Here is a 24,753-nt window from a genome sequence, read left to right as displayed (position 1 = left end):
TTAATAGTTGAAAATAGCAGTAGCCGGGTAGAGGCATTGGCGTAACTCATCCAAATTATAATTAGGAAGCGTTTACGAAAGCGAAAACATTAACATATTACAAAAGAGTCCTAATACAAGCGCAGTGTATCGACAGCTTGGTTTTATATGCACTGAACACAGAACGTCCTGAGTCACATTCATATCCTCTGTGTAGGACAACAAACCCTCCAAAACAGTGAAAGAAAAAGTAGATTTATGCTAGCTACAAAATGCTCTTTTTTGCAACAACGTGCATCTGACAATCAGCATCACGTAGGTATGTAAGAACTTATTTTACGTGAGCATGGAAACACGCTGCCTTCCCGATCTCCTTGACATCTTACCGAACGCACAACCTCGCGCTTGCTTGCGCACTGCGCACGCGCATGACTAAATACAGCCAGTGCGCGTGGTGACAGCTGCCCTGATGATATCGATGAACGGTGAGAGTTTTAAAACACGCCGAAAAATACATTTTCCGCTACGTATTTCAGAAAACGACTTTAGTGTTGGATGCGAACAGAAAGAGGCCGTTCTAAGCCTGAGAGCGAATATACTTTCGTATGTAGCCAAGTCTTGCCAATCTAGCTAGCCAGAGCTTTTTAGCTTAGCCGGCTAGCTAACGGTACCTGGCTTGCTAAGTTAGCCGGCTAACCGACTTGATCATGACATTCTTGAGATAGCTTGCAACCAGCCAGTTTTGTAGCAAATAATGTCATAATATTTACTGTATATGGCTGCCTAATAATAGCTGTTGTAATGTTATCAAACAGTTATTATGTGTGCGTATGACAACGTAGTTAACGTTTGCTAACGCTGATTTATATTTTAAAGTCCGCATAGCCAGCTGGAAAGACAGATCGCGAAGTGACTATGAGGCTGCTGACGTTAGTGAGATGGCTGTATGTTGTTATGCTGTAACGTGTGTTGGAGACGTGACTAGCTGGCTTAAAGCTAGATATGCATGGGTTTGGTGGCGATCTGCTACAGTACTTGGCTTTCTAGCTGATATGGCTGTAACCACATGTGGCTCCTCTGTTATTGATATCAGTTCCCAGCGGTAACAGCAACCCGCACAGCAATCACGGAAAGAAGCATAAAAAGAAGAGTAAGAAACACCGTAAAGGAGCAGGCGGGGACGTCGCCGGTTTGGACATAAGGTGAGTATTCCCCACGTCCCGGCCGTTAATGCGTAGCTGCTCATATTGGGAGTAACGGGTCATGATCCAGATCTCACAGCCGGGTTACTGTCTGCAGGAGTGTGTGCTAAAAATACTTAGGGGGCAGCCGAGCGAGTCACTTGTCCAGATAAGCACATTGACTCATGTCCCCACCTCTGTTCCTATTTTAACGCGGCCCGTACAAACCCAACAATACACGTTGTGCATGAATACATATACATGTTAGCATACATGAAAATGGAAAACCCACACTAGTGACTGGCATTGCCTGGCTAGCCACACAGTCCAGAAATATTTCAGCCAACATGGTGGAAAGGGATATGGATACATATTTGGCATTAATATGTAAGCGTACTCACGTGTGTGTCTTACACACCCTTCATAAAACATGAAAGGTTTTCTTGTTTATAATGTGCAGTCATGTTATAAAATTGTAAGCTATTTTCTCTCCATCTGTGTTAGACTCTATCAAGGTTGATTTATACCCAATACCTTGAGTAACACATACTTTACATGTTGTAACAAGGGGGCCACATCTCTGACTTCTCCAGATAATTTCTGTTATTTTAAAGCTGTGAAAACCACAACTAAGTTGCATTGATTTCTTTGATTTCTGTGACTATGTGTTGTAATGAAAAAAGTAAGTTGTGCTTAAATTTATCATTCAGACAGCACACCGTCAAGGTGAAAGACTGTAATACTGTTATACAGGCTTAATACATTAGCTCTCTCAAGTGTGACACTTTCCTAGCATTTTAAAAACAGGAGCAGGTACCAAGTTTACATAGCAAAAAATTCAGGTCTTTGTTTCAGTTTTTACTGAATGTTGTTTTGTTTTGTCATTTTATATACTCTTTATTTTAGCCCCCAAGTTCAGATAATGCAGAACCATCCAGTGGAATTTAAAGTCCTTGTTTCAGTACCACCTTCTTCCCTGTCTTGTCTCTTGGTCCTTCAAAAGTCACATCAGATGCATTCTATGTATGTGAAGGTAGCCTGTCAATAATGTCACTAAAGAGCTTATTCCTCTTGAAAGCAACTGTCTGTGATATATTAAAAAAAATCATAACTGGATTGTTTATAGGGTATTTCATATGGTTGAATGTAGTATATTTTCAGTATATAGCCACATAATGTATTTATGTTTATATTACAGTGGCCATATTTAAAATATGGCATTTTCAGCAATGCCACATGGTGCTTTTACTATTGCAGAGAGCTGGGGACCTACAATAACAAGATACATAGTGCAATTCAGTAGGCTTTTGAATAGCTGAAAAGGATTATAGCATTTCAGTTTGTGTGTGTGTGTGTGTGTGTGTGTGTTTTGAACATGAGTATTTCGACCTTTGATGTGGATAGGTTGGGGGAAAACACTATTCTTAATTCAGATCACACAAAATAACATGGTTTTTCATGACCTTGGGAAGCTGCAACGCAGTGCCTGTTAAGGACAGCATCAAGGGAGCATAGACAGGCCAGATTAGATGAATATCAGTGGTCTGTTTGGCAGGTGTTTGGTACAATGACATGAATACTGTCCATTTTTTTTTTATTATTCTCATGTACTTTTTCCAGAGGACTTGAAATTAATTTCCAGTTCCAAGTTGATGTAGCCAGCAGCAAAATGACTGTGGTATAATGCAGCATAGACTGCAGTGCAAGGTGCCCTTGAACATGTACAGCATGCACTAACTGAGAAGTAAGAGAATGTGTTTAAAAAAACAGCATTTCTCCTACAATTGCCTGTGGTGTAACCTTCACATCAGGAAGCCCCCTTGGTGTTGGGTGTGGTGATAGTGTACTTTTCACATTACACGAAAGTACTTGAAATCAAAAATGTCTTGGCATGTGTATTTAGAAGTTTTGGTTATTCTCATACCAGTAATAATTTGGGGGTGTCTTTTAATCAAGTCATATTTTGAAACTTGTCTGTTAATTCCTCGGAGAATTAGTTGAGTTTACCCGAGTGGATGGTGCCAGTGACTTCCAGGGTGATTTTCTATTTGACAGTTCCTCACATCCACTCCACTCCGCAATCAAAGTGAGCATTGCTTTCACATTAACACTCACAGTGAACTGTGAAATGGCTGCTGAAGAACCAATACAATACGGTCTGCTGTTGGCATAGCACAGCATTTGGAACGTCAGTTACTATGGGAACATCAGAATCCCCATGGTAGCATCTTTGTTGAAAGTTCTGACTTTCTAGTCCATATGTGGCAAAAAAAAACAAACAAATGTGACCAGAATAGTGAAATACTGAATAATGACAGTGGGAGTACCAGCAACTGATTGTCGCAGTATTGCTGAAGTGATGGACTAAAATGTCAGAAATTTCACCTCACACTATTATTTGCTATAGACTGTTTGCACTGTATACACTCAAAAACATGTTAGCTACTTATTCCGTCTTATTCAGGTTATAAGGCCCTGTCTTTTAATACGTTTGTAAATCAGTGGCAATTGAGAATGCCTATTGTTATAGACTCTGTCTGTAGATTGTATAGTGTGTCTGTTGTTTTTTTTTTTTTTTTTTCTAAAGTGTGATGGAGATGGCTGTGGGCAGAGTTCCTTTATTCTAGATTCAGATGAGGACAAATTGAATGGAAAAAAGAGGCAGTTTATATTACATTAGAGTTCCACTGCGCAGCTCAAGATGCTGGACAGACTCATGGGGCACTACGTGGGAGGTCAGGATGGTGGTGAATATTTCTGCGTGTGCGTGAGCTTTGCCTTGGAGAGTGTTTAGTCAGGCTGGAGTCAGAGTGACGAGAGTCACTGGGAATGCGGTGACGCAGAGCCTGTCTCGGACGAGGCCTTTTGGGAGGAATCCCCTTACTTCTTTTCTCTCTCTCGCTCCCTCTCCTTCACTCCTTCTTTTCATCCACCCCCCCCCCCCCGTCTCTTTGAGCTCCCCTTCTCGCTGGACTCTTCCCAGCCCAGCCCCTCTTTTTCCGCTCTCTTGTTTTGCTGTTTTCAGGAAGGTTAAATTTAGCCCCTGATGCTAAGTCACTACAACTACAGCATAGTAAGGGTTGCTGATGTCAGTGGGTATATTAACACCAAACCTCGCTGCCACGTCAAGTGTCCTTCTGTTCCAGACAATCAAATGGATATGACAAAACCTGTTGCCAGTACATTGCATCACATAATTTTATGTTATGCCATTTTCCAGTGCCTTTTGGTGTTTTTTCAGGTAGTCCCCTATAACCAAATGTTTATTCATTTATTCGGGTGGTAGAGTGAATATACGGAAATTCTGTTTTCGAGCAAATACCATTTTTTATTTCAACTGAGTCTTCCTACTTTACAATTCTATACATGTATCTAACTACTTCATATCAACTGTAGAAGTAGTCTCAACTAGTCTGAACTAGCTGTTGTAATGGCTTGAGCAGGGAAACTAACTACAGCTCCTGAATTCGCTTCTGTTTTGCTTTTTTTAGGCCTCAGATTCCTAACCCGGACGACCTGTGTCACATCCTTACAATTCATACGCCTACCTCTCCAACCAAGACTCCTCCCACCCCACCACTCAATCTGTCCCAAAGCCCCCCTGATCTCCACCCCCCTGCCCCAGTCACCCCGTCAATACCTATACCAAAAACTACCATCTCTGCCTCACACCCATTATCTTCCTCAGAGACACCACCCACTCCCATCGTCCCTTTGTTACGTGCACCTCCTACCCAGTCCAGTACACCCCCCACTCAGCTGATCCCTCCGCCCCAAACACCGCCCTCGCAGCCCCTCAGCCCTCCCCCTCCAGACTTCACTCCACCCCCACCCGAACTCCTCGGATCAGACGATGAAGAGCAGGAAGATCCATCCGATTATTGCCGAGGTAAATATCACTCCAACACTCGTGCTGCTCTGGAGTGGGTCAGTGGGTCAGTTTTTGGCGTGTAGATTTAGTTTCTGCTCCGTGTCATTGTCAGGCTCTTGTGTTTCACCTTTGAGCAAAGCACTGTAAGCCATATTGCTTTAGAAGCAATCCATAGGTATAAATGGATAATGTTCAAGTCACTCTGGATTGGGGCATCTGCTTAACAACTGGATCATATAACATTGGTCGGATATTTATTGTTAACATGACCATAGATACTTAGCCAGCCACAATCAGTGTTAAGTCAACAAAACAAAACAAAAACACACAGTGTTAACTAGCTAGCAAGGTTTTTGCATAACTATTATGGCCATTTATGTTACTATTAATCACTCAGAAATCATCATTTCATGAGAATTTTGTGGCATTTGTGACTTATTTTACAACTGTGTTTTTAGAGGATATCTGAATTGGTCTGCTCATGGAGGTACTGAAGTAAAATCTTATCACTTGCTGTCTATCAATGGAACAGAAGCCAGCTTTTCTGCAAAGTCAGAAGATGAATGAGACTGAGGTTTGAAGACAGTTGCTGTATGATAATGTGGTGTTTGTGTCTGAGGTGGCTACTACCCAGTGAAGATTGGAGACCTGTTCAATGGCCGGTACCATGTTGTGAGGAAGCTGGGCTGGGGTCATTTCTCCACTGTGTGGCTGTGCTGGGACCTGCAGTAAGTGCCGTTGTGAGGACAGTGTGTATGTTAGTGTCTTACTGCAGTGTTGCTGAAACTTGTAGGTTCGATACATTTTGCCTTGTCTTCATGTTTTACCATTTTATGTTAAGACAATTTTGCTGATTATTGGTGTTTGTGATCCAGTAGATCATGGTCCACCCATGTGCAGCTGATTAAAGATGGGATTGGAAAGAAGACTTGTCTTTATACTCTTTCTGTCATTTCATGTCCTTGACCATAGAATCACTTTGACTTGTGAGTGTTAGACCCGTCTTATGTGTGTGTGTCCGCAGGAGGAAGCGCTTTGTGGCTCTTAAGGTGGTGAAGAGTGCCCAGCACTACACTGAAACGGCTCTTGATGAGATCAAACTACTGAAATGCGTGAGTTCCTCCTCCTCCTTCCACCTCAGCCAATCACAGACTTAAGATCTCAGTGACTTTCCCTCACCAACAAGGGTTGTCCACAATTTTCACACACTGTGTGAAAATTCCCTGATGTGGTCACCATGTCACATCGACCAATGAAATGCACATTGGTCAAGCTCAGTATCATCTAGCTAGCAAACACAGCTCATCAACATCACCCTTTTTGTGGCCAGCTAACATTAATACAAAGAGTTTTCAATGTACTTTGATTCACTTATCCTACTGTGGTTGTCCCTGTGTGTTGATCTGCTGTTTTTATTTTCCCTTGTTTAAAAATTTGATTTTTTAAGACTATGACTTCCATTACCCTATCAGTGTTGAGTTGTATTCAGTGGGACTTTAGGCTATCAGTCACTCTGTTAGTTGTAAAAACAATGCAGAACACTCCAAGAGTAACACAGTCTGATATTTTCACACAAAAAACTGTGCTGACGCTTCCATCAGCATGGGCTAACCTGATTCAGCTGGAGCCCTGTTTGGTGTTTAAAATCCTCAGGACTGTGATGCAGATGAACTGGCAGCACGCTGCACAACATTGCAGGGGTTCGTGTTGTCACAGCCGAGTCCACCCGCCAGTTTTCACAAACAAATTTTCACTCATCCGATGATTCATTGTTGGGGCTGTTAATGACAGCATTCACTGCTGTTGCGCCGACAGTCTGGTTCCAGAGGAGGCTCTGGAGTGGGGCAGCCAAGGAGGTGGTCCATGTGGCCTACTGTTTTTTGATTGATTATAATGGTTGTGCTAACATTCACTATCCATCCCCACACTGAGAGAAGAATATTGTCCTGTTCCATTTAGATTAAAGTAGAGACATTTGATTTGTTGTTAATTGACCTTTTAGGCAAAATATTGAGTACTGTTTGTTTCTGACAGTTTTTGAGGCTTCCGTTTGTAATTTTCACGTGTTCAGTCGTGTCCACTTTTCGGTTTTTGAATGGATTTTTATCCTGATATACTCTCAGGTGCGAGACAGCGATCCCACCGACCCCCATCGAGAGACCATAGTGCAGCTCATCGATGACTTCAAGATATCTGGGGTCAATGGAGTCCGTATCCTTCACAGAGCTCACCCCTCCTCTTTGTCTTCACCTCTTGAGTCATTCTGCAGTCAAGTGTAGCTGTAACCACGGTTCTCTTTTCTCTTTACCATCTTCTCTCTCTCACTTTCTCTCTCTCTTCAACTCCCTCTGGAGTCATTAAGACTAAAGGTGTAGCCGCTGTTGTTTTCTCTTCCCCATCTTCTCTCTCTCTTTCTTTCTCTCTCTACCCCCTTATCCCTCCCCTACATTTCTCTCTTGGTCTTGTGTGTTCAAATGAAGCTGGCTCTCCTTGACAGACCCGCCTGTCAGATGTGTGCATGGTGCTGGAGGTTCTGGGCCACCAGCTGCTGAAGTGGATCATCAGGTCCAACTACATGGGCCTGCCGATGCCATGTGTGAAGACCATCCTCCGGCAGGTGCGGCTCCGCACACCTCCTGCCGCCTCCCCTCCCGGCACTGCGCGCAGTGTCAGAGAGATTCCCCGCTAGAAACAGATCTCTGTGCAGAACAGCATGCAGCCGGCACCGTCACGCCACAAGCATCGCACGTGTCACTTCCTGTCACGCTCTCCCACCGTTTCCTCCCTCCACCCCCTCTGTCTCTGTGCCCCCCCTTCCCCACAGCGTTAACACACACCTCCTCCTCCCCTCTCTCAGGTGCTGCAAGGCCTCGACTACCTGCACACCAAATGCAAGATCATCCACACGGACATCAAGCCTGAGAACATCCTCCTGGACGTGAACGAGGTGTACGTCAGGCGGCTGGCTGCCGAGGCCACCCTGTGGCAGCAGGCGGGGGCTCCGCCCCCCTCCGGCTCCTCTGGCAAGTGCAGCGCTCCCTCATTCATCTATAATTAAGCAGTTTCCATCAGCACCACACAGCACAGCATTCATTATAATGCATGTGCAAGTGGGAGAACAGCAAGGTATGACCCTTAGACAGAGCTGTAGCAGGTACAGCAGTCCTTCATTCATCTATAATTAAAGTGTCCATCAGCAAAGCACCACATAGAATTCATTATGATGCATGTGCAACTGGGGCAATAACAATGGGAGAATAGAGAGGTGTGACCCTTAGAGCTGTGGCAGGTACGGTACAGAGTCAGGCTAAACACAGGACAGGGTTAGCATGTGCATCTGAAGCAGAGGGGTTGATGGCATACTTCTTCAAGCGCCAGATAGAAGTGTCCAGTAAAAGACATTGGAGGGGTTTATGATCCCAGTGTGAAGGACTGTGTAGGTTTTATGGACTGGGAAATGTACAGTGTGCTGTTGAGAGCTCTGGCAGCACAGTGTGTGTTGGTTTAGTTGGACTGAGAGCTGTAAATTGTGTTAAGAACCATTAAAAATGTCAACACAATCTGGGAAATAACCTCCAGTTTGGAGTCTGACTGTAAATCCGCTTTGCGTGTCGTCAGTATTTCATACAATGGTTGAGGATATTTGGCTAATGTATGTTTTACTAGAAACACACAGCTAAAAGAAACATATCTTCTCTTGTGACTGATCATAATGAACAGGTTTAAAATGGAATGCAAGTTTTTAGGGTTTTTCACATTAGGCTCTGCCTTTGGCTGAATTTAGTATTTAAATCGTTTGATTTTGTAGTTGTTAATTTTATTTTACCTCCCGTGGAATTTACAGAAACGAGATTTTATCATAGACGGGGATGAGATTTAGCCAAATACCTGCTGCAGTACTGTACATCTCTCTCTCTCTGATATGAAATCTGGTCATCCTTATTTTCCTCCTGTCCATTTCCTAACTTTGTCCTTTTTTCTTTTTTCTCTTTTTTTCTGCGACCAATCTGGTTTCCTATCCTTCCCTTTTCCCCCTCTGTTCTGACGACAGTTAGCACCGCCCCGAGAGAGAAACAGGTACGTCACAAAGCTTGTCTGGCGAAAAGGAGAAGAAAACTAACGCACAGAATCAAGACAAATACAACTGCTCGGCTTGAGTGTGCTTGGCATTTAGTTATAATCCACTTCAGTTTTCCTCTGCAAAGGAAAACGCTTTTAAGCAGTGTGTTGTCCTCACTTTGTTGGAAGATGAATGTCATTCCACAGCAGTCAGTTGTCTGTTTGCTGGTGTATGCAGTTCAGCTCACCCCCTGAGCTCTACAGTGGTAACAAACAAGTTACCTGCCAAAAGCTCCACGGGTAAAAAGCATTTCCAATGGGAGGTACACACGCAGCTTCTCTTCCTTATTGGTCAGCCCCTGACTGTTGCAGACTGTTATTACTGGATCCTGCAAGAGTCATTGCAGTCATGCACGAGTACATGACTTCTTTTGTTAGTGTCTTTTTCCAAAACTTATTTTTTTCAGCAAATTTTGAGTATAATATAATATATGAATATAATGTAATAACAATATAACCTGAGCTGTTCTGAGGTCCTATTCTGAAGAGTTATTACCTCTGCATGGAGAGGACTGACACTCATCTGAACCTCTTTACTGCTCAGTTAGTATAAATTGTTAAATGACTTCACCTCAGGTGCCACTTAAGACAGGAAGGATGCCGTTACAGAAGTGGCACGAGCAAAGACCTCAAAGGTCTTTGTCTTTCTTTCTTCTGCAAACGATTTCCTGTCTGCCCCTCGGTGATTGGGGTCTGTATTTGTTCCTGTCTCTAAGGTAGAAGCATTGTACCAACTCGCAGAGAAATTTGCCTAGTTGTATGCACACTGCATGTTAATACCCACAAGTATTAATGTGGAATGATTCGTGCCTTTAAAATTGTTTCCACCCTATGTTTGTATTTCACAAAATACTATAAGTAGTCTAGAATAAAAAAATCACTGCTCAGGGGCTTTAAAGTTGGTAATGTTTTGAAGAATTTTCTGCCTTTTCAATGGATTCTTCTTTTCAACTGTTAGCTGGCTTGTTTTCATGGCTCAGGTTTTTTTACTGTATGTAGAGATAATCACAAGGCCAGCTGTTGGGTTTTTTTGCTTTTGAAGTTTTCATCTGTTTTTGGCCTTGGTGGAAACTGCAGTCTCGGTTTGACTGTTATCAAACATGAGGTCTCAAGCATGCTCTCTCATATGGTAGTAAAATGATCTCCTGGGGCAGGCTGGTCGGTGAGGCACCCAGCTGACTTGAGCTCATTGCTTGTCAGAGCTGTTGTCCATCAAACCCAACTGGTCTGTGCTCAGTGGCACTTTCTAATATTTTTTCCACCAGTTATTGCCAAGTTGTGTAAATTAGAATGAGACTTTCTGCCCAGTAAACCAAAAAATGAGCCATAGTTTCTATTATCTTAGTGTTCCTAGAGTAGTTGTTCCTTGTATAGCAGCTGTTTGAATATCTCAGCCATAACTGTCCAATATCTCAATGTTGAGTAGCCTTGAGTGAGCTGGCAGACTTCACAACAATTTGAATGAGTAAGTAAATGCTGTCCATGTAGAAACGGAGAACAGATGTATTGGATAGAATAAATAGAGGGTTTAAGAGCGAAGATACCAATATATCTTTCCAATTAGGATACTTGCTTTATCAACCAAGTGCCCTGAAAGGAGCGTTTAACACTGAGTGGCTCTTCTGAATAGGTTTCCTTCTAAATATGCATTTGTTGGTACAGTCAGTACAAACCTTTGCTTGCAGGGTTTTGTAGAAGAAAAGAAAATTTCTTCTCAGAAAAGAACATCAACCAGTAGGATCTTCACACAGAAAATAAATGAATATAAAAATATTCCAAAAGCAATATGTCACACAAAATATGCCAGCACCACACCGTAAATTTGTGAGTTATTTTCCACTATTCTGCAGTACAAAATACGCACAAGCTTTGTGTGTTTGCTTCCAAGATGTGGTGCTGGGCAGGAATCCTGCATGGAGCAGCTAGAAAGTGTGGACGCAGCACTATCCATGGATGTATTATGTGTCAGTGTGGGGAACTCAAGGCTTCTGCCATACCGTCTACCTATTTGAGTAATCTGCCCTACCAAGGCAAAGGGCAGTTAACTGGCGCACCAGTGAAACTGAAAAAAAAACTTTGCAGTTTATTTGCCATAGTTCTCAGTTGTGTTTTTGTATATATTGCAAAAGTGCCTCCCTAGTTTTTTGGTTAGGGGGATGAAATTGCATCAAGAAACACTATTACAAAATGGATCAGGTTCCGTCGAGGCCGTTCGAAGCAATACGTCGGTTTTCACAAAAATTGCAGTTACTGGTGATTGCCTTTGTAGGGCAGCACTGCGCACCAGCTGCAGCTGAAGCCTTGCTGTAGCTGAGCTAGCTCAGACAGGCTCAGCCACGTGAGGTCAGCAGGTCAGCTCTGAGAGACCCCGTCAGCTGGGAGGGGGGGTTCAGGTTTAGTGCCCTTCTGCAGCGGCCCAGTCACCGAGCTGCAGCCCAGAATAGCCGCAGGGCAGGAAATGGTCTTTGGGTGTCGAATGTTGGCTACAGTTCTGTAGACAACTTCTCACTGAGCACAAGGCATTTTTTTTTTACTTTCTTTATGTAAGTAAAATTTTGTTAATCTGATCTGCAGATTAACTAATTTACAGTGAAACAGTTTACTATTTATAATTTACAATTTACAGTGAAATGAGTTGTGAATTTTGGAAAAATCAAATACCTGTAAAACAATTACATATGATGAAGCTATTGTGTTTTCTTTTCTTGAATTAATTCTTGCACAAGTCAGTCTTTCCTTCACATATTGCCACCACTTGCTGTCTTGCTGTATGAAAGCAAAGGAACAGCTCGCAGGATAGATTAATTCTTGGTCTGTGTGGGAGACTTACTGCTGACTTGAATTTTGTTTTGGCTCAGATTTTCTTTTTTTATGCAGTTGGCGAATGAGTTTTGCGTTTGTGAGATTTAGTCCAGATAAAGCTACAGGCGAATATGATGTCACAGTCCCAGTATTAACACCGTCTTTGACTGACCATTCTGGTTCTGTCTGAGATGGCTGTCCGTATTATTTCATCAGGTTCAGATCACTGTGCAGGTAAACATGTGGATCTGGTTGTGGTAAGTTGCCTGGAATGTCCCCCTAACCCTGCCCTGGCTTGTGTGTTCAGACAGGTAAGATTTCCAAGAACAAGAAGAAGAAGATGAAGAGGAAGGAGAAGAGGCAGCAGAAGCTTCTGGAGGAGAGGCTGGTGGACCTGCAGAGGATGGAGGAGCTGGACGGGGTCTCCCCCCCGGACCCCCTCAGTCCCCTCGCCTCCGCCGGCCTCCCGGCGCCCACACGGGTCCCGTGGAGGCTGAACCCGCAGGAGGAAGGAGGGGACCCCGACAGGCAGGCGCACGGTGAGTAACAGCTGCCTGAAACTCCTCACAGACTCTCCAGCCAACCGGACATAGACACTCTTAATGACTGTTCTGTCAATTCACACTTCAAAGGAAACTTTAAAGATACTTTGTGGATGGATCTAAGGGCAACTTTGGCTGTTCGCTGAAACTGATCAGTAGTGTCACTTAAAGCTCTTGTTCAGTATGTATGTCTAAATGGAGCTTGAAATTAGAGAAAATAAACATAGTGAATAGGATTTTGAAAAGAAACTCAGAGGCTAAGTGTTTGTAAATATACAGCACCAAGCCCTTTACCAATAATAGCCCATCTTAGGGCTATAAATGCTTGAGACATTCTTCCATTTTCCCATTCTACCAGTTTCTTTCTTCCAGTCTTCTCTCTCATAGAAAAGTAAGAGGATGCTGTCCCTGTGACAGTGGCCCAAAGCCAAACCGAGAAGCTGCTTCAGAGCTGATAGGTTTGAATGCTGTGCGGCTGAGGCCTTACCACGTGCCTCTGCTGTTTTTCAGCTTCCCCGGGTTCCTCGCTGGTTGTGAACGGGAACGGGGACAGCCATGCCAACGGCTCGGCGGTGGGGCCCATCCAGGCCAGTCCGGAGTCGGCCTCGTCCTGGCTGGAGGAGGGCTGCAACGGCCACTCCCTCCCGCGCTTCTCCAGCCCCGGCTCCGCCCTGTCCGGCATGTCCGGCTCCATACTGTCCCCCACCTCCGAGTCGGCCCTGTCCACACTTTCCGGTTACTCCACCGAGAGGGGCAGCCAGCGCTCCCTGCTGTCCCCACACAGTCAGTACCCTCCCTGGCTCTCTCAGCCACCTGTGCCCCTGTCTATCTCTCTGTCTGCCTGCCTGTCTATCTCTCTGTCTGTCTGCCTGTCTGTCGGCCATCATAAGGTCCTGGTTGTGCGGCATATATTTCCATATACGTCAGATTGTATTTTTAAAGACAGCAGTGTAGTACAGTGGTAAGGAGCAGGACTCAAAACCGAAAGGCTGCTGGTTTGATTCCCCGCTAAGGCGCTGCCGTTATACCCCTGGGCAACGTACTTAATTTAGATTTGTTTTAGTATATATCCAGCTGTATAGATGGACAAAATTGTAAATGTACTGTATGTTAATCGCTCTGGATATCTGTTAAATGACAGTAAAGTAAAAAAATGACTATACTGTCTGTTTATTTTACCAAGCAGCTTTTTCTTCTGTTGAAGTCAGCAGCTAAAATGTGGCTATGTGTGTATCCATTCAGTGTTCAGTGCAGCAGATTTCCTGGTGAACCCTCTGGACCCTCTGAATGCAGATAAAATCCGCATCAAGATCGCAGACCTGGGCAACGCCTGCTGGGTGGTGAGTGCTAGTTTTAGTTTTAAACCCATATCAAAAAAAAAATGTATTTTAACATACTGAGAAACATGTTGTTCCTGCTACAGCACAAGCACTTTACAGAGGACATCCAGACTCGGCAGTACCGAGCTCTGGAGGTCCTGATCGGGGCGGAGTATGGCACTCCTGCGGACATCTGGAGCACAGCATGCATGGTGAGTCCCCCACCCCTGCTCCAAAGCCTGCCTGATGCTCCTGCGAAAAGGTTATGGATTTACTGCTATATTAGTTCTCAAAGATGTATACTGCGTCTATGTCACTCATCTTAAAAAGCATATTAATGTGCTTGTTTACATAATTCTGGTGGCGAATATATGGTGATGGGTTACATGCTAATCCAGAGCCTATAGCAGTTAGCTCCATGTTAAAAGCACATTGTGAAGTGTCGGTGTATTAATTGGAGATAATTGGTGTAGCTTTGAACCAGCTCAGTCTTTGCCATTGATGAGGGCTGCTGTTGCAGGCGTTTGAGCTGGCCACGGGGGACTATCTGTTTGAACCGCACTCGGGGGAGGACTACACACGAGATGAAGGTCTGTTCTCTCATTACCATTCTGCTGCTGCTTCCTGCTCGAGTCAGTTCTCCTGCTCGAGTCCAGATATTTGTATGCGGCATGTTTTGATGGATGTGTTTATTGTTCTGAAAGCCTACCTCAGTAAAAATGACTTAATTTGATATTCTGTTTGTCAGCTATTTAAATACGTTTTTTGAAACGGTCCATTTGGCTCAGAGTGGAAGTAACTGTAGACAAAGCACATGTTGATTTTAAGCAGTATAACCTCCATGCAGACTTGGCAGGGTTCTAATTCTGAATGTAGTCTTGTTGAGTAATTTGTTGTGAAGAAACCCAGAAGTAATTCTGTCTGCCAAGAGCTTTTTTTTTTTTTAGCTGGTAATGAGTCAGGGTTTTCTCTGCAAAGAGAATAAATAGTCAGCAAGCACTGTCAACCACCCAGAATAACTGAAGTCTCTCCCTGCTCAGTGCTTGGATTAGACAAAAAGGAGGTTGCTCTTGGAAGCGGTTGGTGGGCCGTTCAACGGGCCCTCTCCGTCTTAATGTAGTGATGAAACCCAACACTCAAAGTATTATAATACTGCTCGGGGGAGGTGCCATCTTCCATCAGAGATATGAAACCACAGACCTGCTCTCTGTGGTCATTAAAAGATTACATGACTCCCTTCCGGCAGAGTAGTGTTACCCCTGCACCTCAGCCTCAAAGCTCAAAATTAGCCTTTAGCCTCAATCTGGCCACCTAAGCCTCCCGCAGTCTGACTGTGCAGTACTTACTCCTTCACATTAACTGGTGTGTGGTGTGGTGGCCTGAAATTACAGTGGTGGTCAGGCATCACACATCAGCTGTAAAATTATTGTGAATGGCGAGGTATGGGGGCAAAAGTGGCGATGGTGTCCGCATTAGTTGGAGGTGTTATGTGTGCCTGTGTCATTGCTGACTGTCCTGCATGTCCTGCCAGATCACATTGCCCACATAATCGAGCTGCTGGGAGCCATTCCACCCCACTTTGCCCTCTCAGGGAGATACTCTCGCGAGTACTTCAATCGCAGAGGTAAGCGCAGAGAACAAGAACTATGCTTTCCACTCACTGAAAGATATTCTTTTGTATTTCACGCATAACTCTTCTGTAATACATACTGTAGTACAGATACTACTGTAGCTACAATAGAGTACAGTTTGAGATATTAATTATACATCTAGGTGCAGAAGGTGTTACAAATAACCCTAACATTCTGTGTAGTCCAAAATGTGTAATACTTTGTTTTGCATTATAGTCATTTAATTTGCCTACAAATGTCACATGTTGCATGTGATATGTGTATAAACAGCAAATACTTCACATAAAACTTGTAATAGTTCATACATGATGTATACTTTGTAACATGGCCTTTTAGTAATGTTATTTGTAATGTTCGCAACAACCTATAGAAAGCAATAAGTGTGGTAAAAAATGCAGATAAATTATTTTTGAGCAAGAGACATTAAAAACTTGCAGAATTTATGATCATGTCTAAATGTATAAATCAATAAAGGCTTCCCTTTAGTTTTTCATTACTATGGAGGCAGAGCAGAAAGGTGATTATGATGTTCTCCACAGTCATGGCTGAGTGCAGACTGCTAAAGGCTTCTCTTTACCTTGTAACTGCAGTGGAGGCAGGGCAGAAAGGTGACGATGTCCTCCACACTCCTAGCCGAGTGTAGACTGCTAACACCGGTGCGTTTCCCCACAGGGGAGCTGCGCCACATCTCCAACCTCAAACCGTGGGGTCTGTTCGAGGTGCTGCTGGAGAAATACGAGTGGCCCCTGGAGCAGGCCGCCCAGTTCAGCGACTTCCTCCTCACCATGCTGGCGTTCCTCCCGGAGAAGAGGGCCACGGCTGCCCAGTGTCTGCAGCACCCCTGGCTCAGCTCCTAAAGCCCAGCGCTGTCCCACACTACTGTCCACACAGTCACACACACTGTACACCTACAGTCACCGACTGCCCGCACAGTCTAGAGCAGAGGGTGCACTTACGAAACTGTCATACTCGCATCACACAAGCGCTCAGTCTATGTAAACAGGATTGAAGGGAAGTGTGGTTTAGGCTTTTACTTACAAGGGTAAATCTGAGCTCTTACCTCAATCCGTGGGAGTTTTTTTTTTAAATAAAAAGTAAAATAATAGCTTTACATTTTATGTAAGTGGTAGCAGTGAGGCAGTTTTGAGTTTTTCAAAAGTACTGTCATCTTATAAATGTTGCGTCCATTTGTGTCACAATTTAAAGATAGTGCCTTGAGTGTTTAAAAAAAATGGTTTACTGCAAAAAAAAAACTGTCCACTTTTTTTTATACGTGTTGCAAGTTTGTCTGAGGAATGTTTGTGTTTTTTTTGAACATGCAATGTATGGAAAAAATGAAATAAATTAACAGAACAGATATAAACCTTTTTAAGGCTGACCTTTTTACATCACACTGTGTTTAAAACAGAATTAGTGAGTAGACTTAGAAGTAAATATACCATAAACCTGTTAAACCAGAGATGACCAATTTATGTCCCTCTCATGATTATACTGTTGTAACAGTGGAATACTTTGAAACAGACAACTTATGTATTTCAAAAATAAGACCATCTGCATCAACCTTCCCCACTAACTGAGCAAAAACTAGTCTGAGCGCTATTTTGTACAAAGTGAAGTGCATTGATAATTTAGACCAAAGCTCACAGACTACTCACCTATTCATTTGGACACTACCTTTTAACACTTGTTTTAGTGTCAAGTGGTTTGAAAACAAATTCACAAAGCAAATTTACTTTATTTCTATAAAACACTAACAGATGGCCCGGGAAAAGTACATGGCAGATACCAAAAAAGTGACAGATAAAGAACCAATCCATAACAAAATCTTTGCTGTTGGTTCCCTGCTGTGAAACAAAATATCTTCACAAATAATCTTGACTCTTCATTCTGATGCAATGACTAGATTTAATACATAACATAGACTGAGACTGTCTCTGTTATTTTAGCCTTACAAACGGTAAGTCATTTTGAGATCAGATTTTGGATTACAGACAAGTTGTAGAAGATGATTAAAATGCACATGGAGATGTGCCAGGGGAGGGTTCCCTGAGGACCGGCCAAAAGCAGGACGGCACAGCCGGTCTTGGGGCACGGATCTGGCTCTTACTTCAGTTCCACTGCCTGCTTTCAGACTGTTTAGAACCCCTGCCCAAAAGCACTGCAGGTGAAATGGGCTCTGATTCAAAAGTTAATTAATGAACTGGTTCACCTACAGAGCTCAGCGCTTCATATCAACCACTTAAGGTATCCCTGCCTTAGCTTTCTCTGAAGGAGGCTGAAAAAGCAGGCAAAGCCAACTGGACTGCAGCCTTTTTTGCCATCAAGCAATATTTATGAATATTTACACTGATGTCAAAAAGAAAAAATAAATATTTTAGACTAAATTTAAGTCATGTTGAGAAGTTTCAGAGACCAGGTCATGGCAAATATCTTATAAATTCAATGAGAAATCTCAGATCCCAGAGCTGTAAATAATTCTGGGCAAGAATGAACAATGTTGTTCATTTTAAGACCATAGATGTCAAAAACACTGGCATCTAACCATTGTAACTGCACCTGAATATTGATGTTGCAGTCATACATTATCAGTACAAGTTTCTATTGCATACTCCTCTTGAAAGTGTTCTTAATAATTCAAATTCAGGCAGTTTAAAGTACACAACAAATAAAAAGCTGAATAAATATATTCTGTCAAGTAGACACTTCTGCTGGATATATGCCCAGTGGTTGGGTGTCCAGCCTTAAGTCTGGTATTCCTCTCATTTTTTGCCAAACTGTATTCAGTTACTTAAAAAAAAAAACAGATGTTCCTCTAAGGCCCATGTAAACCTGGGCCAACATAGTGTAGGTGAACACACACAGAGATCTATACCCATAGTATAAGTAATTTGTGAGTGTGTCCTGTGTAGAGTCAGTTCAGATGGCAAGTTGAGCAGGTCACAGGTACTCCCTCCCTCGGGCATGCTTACTGAACGCCTCACTTCTTCCTGCGCACTACAGTCCAGCCGTCCTCCTCTGGGGAAATGGGTTGAGGGGGGTCTTTCTCTTTGGATGACACGGCTGACGATTTTCCCTCTGCCGCTCCTTCACATTCCATAGGCTGTGAAATACCACACAAGTACAGCATTACATGGAGGAAGGCATTATTTATTGTAGTACTTCATGGGTGGTGTGATAAACTCTTGCAATGTGTGGGTCTTGGTGACAAAGTATTTTACATGAGTGGATTGGCATTCCTTTCTCCAGGAGCATGGGTAGTCCTGTCTATAGTTTCAGTTAACAAGCAAGACCTGGTAATCTATAACATGTCTATCTTGTAAGTACCTCTGCACCATCCTCCTCTTCGCTCTCTTCTTCCTCTTCCTCATCGGCAGGGGTTTCTACAGGTGTGGCCTTGGCCCTCCCTGCATTCTTCTTCTGTGTCAGCTGGGCAATCTGACCTCTGACCTCTGACAGCTTCCCTTGTTCACACTGCTTGAACAGCTGACATATTTGCAAAGCTACCTGGTAAAGGTTAAACAAATCAATGAAAAAGTGAGATTAATATGATCAATATAACTTTGCATGGATGAATCAATGTTAAATCAGTTAATATATAATTGCTGTTCTGACAGATACGTGGATATTATGATGGTTGTGATATGTACATGGCCTACTTCTGAGAATCCTAAACCTGGTGCTTTTAAGAAGTATGTATAAAACAGGCTTTTATTAAAATATGCTAATATTAACCATACACATATTTATTTGCCAGGTCTACCAGTGATTTAAAGAGATGAAATGTACCTGAGGCAGACTACCATCATCCACTACTGTGTCAAACTCATTGTTCATCAGGTCTGCCAGGAAGTCCTCCACTTCATACTGCTCCAAGTCAGCTAGAAAACGCACAGCAAAACGCACATTTCAATATCTCGCAAGAGAAACGAAACAGTAAATTACCCAGATCATATTGCATTTCGACTTTTGATACACCTTTTGATCGGTTCCATCTTCCTCAGGCATAACATACTGTATAACATTTACAATACATTTATTCATTTGGCAGACCCGACGTTCAAGTGAGGGACAATACAACACAAGCGGAAAAACCATACGAAGTCAACAATATATGTATAACAAAGTCACAATTGAAATAAAGGTTTGCTTCTTTTCGTATTCCATACAAGTGACAACATCTGTTCTATTAAAAAAAAGTGTCAAAGAGGAAGTAATCCACCGTCACTTATTCCTGAAATGTTCCCGTTTATCTTACTGAGGCTTTAAAAGTGTAATAAACACACTGTAAATCTCTCCCTACACAATGTATATCATACATTATACAACACTTCAAACACCCAACTGTATGCACTACAAGAAAACAGAACTAAATGATCACACACATAACATGAATTATCCGATTCGAAAACAGCCATAATTGGTTTACCATTTTGATGGAAATATTGCTGCACGGCATCCACCATCCAATCCGCTTTCTGCTGGCTGTACGCCCCTCCAAAGCCGTTGTCAACTGCTATCTGCATTGGAAGAACAGGGCAGCGGTTACTTCACATCTCTCAGACACGTCAGCTGTAATCACCTGAAACGTTTTAGCTTGAAATAACTTCATAGCGTTCTGTTTGCTACGCAAAAGAAAAGTTAATGCAAACATCATTTTCTAAATTACACGATATAGCGTTAGCTAACCAAAGCAGTTAGCTACACAATGGTTTCCTGGTTTGCTGTCATTCTAATACTATTACAGCCTGCTGAAAGCTAATTCTGAAATTTGTTAAAAATCACGTATTGATTGTTCTAAACTACTATTGCCACGCCACTGACACTGGCAGAGAAATGTAGCTAGCTGGCGAGCTAACAGGCTATCGCGGACTGAGACATTGCAGCAAAGGGAAAGTTAACCAGACATTTTCTTCCACGTCACAAAATACAGTTATAGCTCCCACACATAGTTTTAAATCGCAGACTTACCTGTAACACTGGCCAGGTGTCCAAAACAGCTCTCACTGCCTCTGTGAACAGTTCACGTGCAGGCGGTAAGGGCGCGTCCATTTTGGAAACGGGCAGGCAGCGTCTATCGACCTAGATTACCAACTCAGCCCAGTACGTAAGGAAAACTAGCCAAAGCAGAGATGTTCGATTGTCACCTTACGTTTATTGTTTCCAGAACATGTGGATGCCTAATCTGTTTGTTTTCTGGACTTTTTTGTTTGTTTTTTTTTTTCAAATCCCGGTTTCCATAGAAATTCTTTAATAGGCCAGCTATCATTCTGTCTCAAAAATGAAATGCAGAAATTTCTTGGGAAGGAATTGTATGCATTTAGGAAGATGGGCCTTTTCCATGTGTCATTTTTAAATTCAGTTTTGCATTTTCAGAGTGGTGTATAGATTATTAATGATTTAGAGCTGTGTTGTGATGTATGTCATAAAACATTCGTCTGTTGATCCACTGATAGCATGCTTGAATTTAACAGGCTACCCTACAAAGGTGACTTGAATTAACACGGAAGCAAGCAAAAGCCACACTCCTTAAAAGTAGGTGGTGGAGCTGGGCCTCAAAGCCTGACCATCAGTAATCGGAGATGAAGCCCTGGAACCTGCTGATCTGGCAGTGTTTGCTGCACCTGGGTCAGTCTCCGGTTTCCACAATAATACTGAATTCACCTCTCCTATTGAATCTGCTAAGGAAGGATATTCTCTGTTCAGGAAACGGCACCTCTGTGCACCTGACACCACTGTCTTTACCAGACCCTCAGAGGAGGATATAGAGCAGGCCCATCACCATCACCTTTCAGAGGATGTAGGGTCATATTAGTCATAAACGCAACATAAATTATGAGAACCAGTACGCATTAACCTTTACATCAGATGAAACCTGTCTGCACAATTTTTACCCTGGATTTAAAACAGGTGATAGTACTATTACTCACGCAACTTGTCAGCGCCAGCTTGGTGATAAAAAGCCATTCTCATTACTTCATTCAGACCAAACATGTCGATCCGTTATCTATCCCTTTTATTAACCATTATGGCCAGTGCTGCCCACTGACTGCCTTACATTTAATGGATGCACAAGGTTGCATGGACCAATATCAGACTGAGAACAAGCTTCTTGAGAAACTGCCCCAAGGAAGTGCCTCATAACTGTCATATCTGAAGCTTTGTATTACTTAAGTGTAGGGATGCGCAGTGCAGTCAGATCCACAGGCTCGCTCTCTCTCTCTCTCTCTCTCTCTCTCTCTCGCTCTCTCTCACACTCACACACACACCACCTATATGCAATATGCAACTGAATGAAAACTGTGGGAAATTAAGGAATGTATCTTGAGAAATTTGCATTGTTTTATTGAACGATATATTTTGAATACATTGAATAAAACAACATATTATATTTTTTACAGCATTTATATATTCAAGAATAATGAAAATACTGTTTTCATACTTGGATTTGACAAGTATGTGGGCACAATACAGTAATCTATATTTTGCAGCAACTTGAAAAAAAAAATGGACCAGTTAATAAGAAACACATAGCTAGCGAATTGCTTTTGAGCAAATTTGGAAGAATTATATATCATGCAAGCTTGCGGATAACTTTGGTATCGGACGGTTGCAAAAGCCAATGGCATTAACAGAGCAGCCATTAACAGAGAGTTGCTGCGCAATATACATTGAACTGAAGGAAACACTATTCATATTTGCTTTTGTAAATGAATATTTGTTTTACAGCTATGATATCAATTATTATTACATTTCAAATATGTGATTGTGTGACCATTTTGATTGTATCCCAAAAATGCAGATTGTTTAAAAGTGTGTTTCTGATTGCAAATGTGAACTTCAGAAGCAGAGTGACAGTAACTGAGCTGTTTTCTTTTCAAGAAAAATAAATTCAAAAACGCATGAACTTCCACCAACATCAGACTTTGGCTTCATTATGTGATGACAGTGACAGTTTTGGATCGGGCACCTTGGGGTTTTTCTTTGATTACATGGCCATATTGAATTCTACAGATTATAATTTGAGGCAGCACTGAGCAGTTTTCAGAAATCAGAGCACTTCACAGAGGAGCACCATTTTCACAAAAATACATCAAATTCTGTCATGTTTTGTACATTACACCAATGCAACTGCACATGTAAGTATTACGTAATTATTTCATAAAGATGCACAATTACATTTAAATGATTAGGATTTTCTACACAGCAAGTAGTCAGGGATGAGGTGCACTTTAATAATACTTACATATGTAATGGCACAGGCACAAGTCACTGTAATGTAATACTGTGACCCGATTTTCTTACCAGAATGATGAATAGTGATGTTGAGTGACTTGGCAGAAGTTTTCCAATAGAAAATGTATATTTGATCCTATACTAACACCCACGTACAACCACTGTGTGCACAGAGATGTACCAGGCACATCTACTCCAAAATGTTCCTATGTCTGATCGGGAATGCTTGCTGTTTTGCCAGCATTTGATTGTCATCTAAAGAATGAAGCCAAGCAGCTTTCTGACATGCCCTTAAATCTATGCTTAAAGGCATTTAATTTAGCCAATACCAGCTAAAAAGATATTTAATAAAAATGAGACATATTATGCATTTCTATTTGGATTATTCAACTGATGACAATACAAATAATGTCTGCTCCCATTACTCCTTGCCCACGGTTTATTCAAGAGGCAATACTATGTACACAAAATCTGTATACTCCACGAGAAGTTATTTCAAATAAATAAACGTTTTCTACATATATGCTGACAGGTGACTCAGTTATTTATGATAAGTACCAGTAGCATACTGACATAATCGTGTACCTCGAGTTACCCCTTCCATGTAAGCAAAAAGAAAAAAAAAGTACTAAATGACTTTCTTGTATTGTCTCAATCTGATTCCCTTCTATTACACTTGCAGACCAGGCCAGTGCTTTTGAGTCACTTGGCGTGTTCACCAGCTGTGGATGCTAGCTTCAGTGGGCTGTCCTTTGCTATTTTCACAGGCCGTTATTGAAACTGCACTCCCATTGTATTGTACCCACTTAGTGATGGAAGATTGCAATGATCGAGCGATGGGCCCAGTTCCAAGATAATGGCTCTGTCTCTGTAATGTTTCAGTCCCCCTGATTATCCAACCAACAAAATCCAGGAAAAGAATATTGGCACAGTGCTCCAGAGTCACAACGTCCACACCTACCGTTCCAAACCACAGCACTTAAAACTTAAAAAATATAAACTCTATTGCAATTTAAGAAAAAAAAGGACCCTCTGAAATCTTTTGTAAACACATTTCAGTGGAACTGATTTAAACAATAGCGTTTTCCCCACAAAACAGCGTTTTGAACATTTACATTTCTCTTGATTTGGATAGGTCAACAACAGCTGTACATCCATGACGAACAACAGACCTCTCTCGATTTCAATATAAATAGTCTGTATGTTCAGAGCTCCACAATGTTAGAGTAAATATCACCCTCAGCCCTTTCTTTGCAATGTAACTGCACCGCAGAAGGAAACTACAATCTGTGTCAGGGGTCTGCATCAGTCATCCTGTCAACTATGTGATGTGCCCTTACATCAGGTATTGCTTTATTGTGTGGATCTATACTGTGTTCGCCTGTTTAGCTGATGCAACTCTTTCACACATACTGGTATACAAGTACAAACAGGCACACTATCTCTCTTGCTCTCTCATGCTCTCTCTCTCACACACACACACACACACACACAGAAATGAATGTACACACAGATGGGCTGTAAGCTACAAACACTCGAACAAAAAGAGGCAATTGAACAACAGATCCACTTACAGATACACTGCAGATATACAACATATATTATTGTCCATTTTTCTTCTCGTTGACCATTTGAATACTAAACTGATGAAGCTAAAACAAAAGTGCTTGATAATTTCATGAAATATCAGATCTCATTTTAGACAGTCACCTGAACCACTCCATTCAGGGAGTGACACATTATTCTATAAAAGAACAATGAAATCTGAAACCCTACATTAATGAGAACTATATTTTAGAGGTTCTATATTATTGGTTTTATATAAGTTGACATGTCATGTCACCTTGTAAAAAGAAAAAAACTGCATAAAGACTGATATCAAAATTTCACAAATTCAATCCAATACAAAAGAGAAAAATGGGCAATAAAATCAGCCTCCAGGATTCATGTGCTAGAGTTGCTGACCCTGCTTGGTTTTTGTGTATATTCACATTCGCCTAATCACACCGTCAAACAGAGTAATCAATCCACTGGAAACCTGGAAAAGTGTCAGGTATAAATCATCAGTTATTGCGT

At 42.1% G+C, this 24,753-nt stretch overlaps 2 protein-coding genes across 2 annotated transcripts; one reads left to right on the top strand and one right to left on the bottom strand.

Annotated features, from left to right (window-relative positions):
- The first annotated feature begins 426 nt into the window (after nucleotides 1-426).
- srpk3 (SRSF protein kinase 3) lies at nucleotides 427-16,424 on the top strand. Its single transcript, XM_036532854.1, has 16 exons — nucleotides 427-464; nucleotides 1,073-1,181; nucleotides 4,652-5,049; nucleotides 5,651-5,759; nucleotides 6,056-6,143; nucleotides 7,155-7,242; nucleotides 7,542-7,648; nucleotides 7,889-8,054; nucleotides 9,083-9,108; nucleotides 12,260-12,491; nucleotides 13,005-13,277; nucleotides 13,737-13,834; nucleotides 13,918-14,025; nucleotides 14,334-14,403; nucleotides 15,345-15,437; nucleotides 16,117-16,424. The coding sequence occupies exons 1-16, from the start codon at nucleotides 449-451 to the stop codon at nucleotides 16,299-16,301; spliced, it is 2,166 nt and encodes a 721-aa protein (XP_036388747.1). The 5' UTR covers nucleotides 427-448; the 3' UTR covers nucleotides 16,302-16,424.
- A 785-nt stretch (nucleotides 16,425-17,209) lies between these two features.
- Nucleotides 17,210-20,493, bottom strand: tsr2 (TSR2 ribosome maturation factor). The gene is made up of 5 exons (XM_036534090.1): nucleotides 20,413-20,493; nucleotides 19,871-19,961; nucleotides 19,231-19,322; nucleotides 18,769-18,948; nucleotides 17,210-18,544 (listed from the first exon to the last, which is right to left on the bottom strand). Exons 1-5 carry the CDS (start codon nucleotides 20,491-20,493, stop codon nucleotides 18,422-18,424), a joined length of 567 nt encoding a protein of 188 aa, XP_036389983.1. The 3' UTR covers nucleotides 17,210-18,421.
- Nucleotides 20,494-24,753: the final 4,260 nt, after the last annotated feature.

The sequence above is a fragment of the Megalops cyprinoides genome, chromosome 7 (assembly GCF_013368585.1).
Source record: "Megalops cyprinoides isolate fMegCyp1 chromosome 7, fMegCyp1.pri, whole genome shotgun sequence".
In the NCBI taxonomy this organism is placed as follows: domain Eukaryota; kingdom Metazoa; phylum Chordata; class Actinopteri; order Elopiformes; family Megalopidae; genus Megalops; species Megalops cyprinoides.
This window is presented reverse-complemented; position numbering and strand designations above follow the sequence as displayed.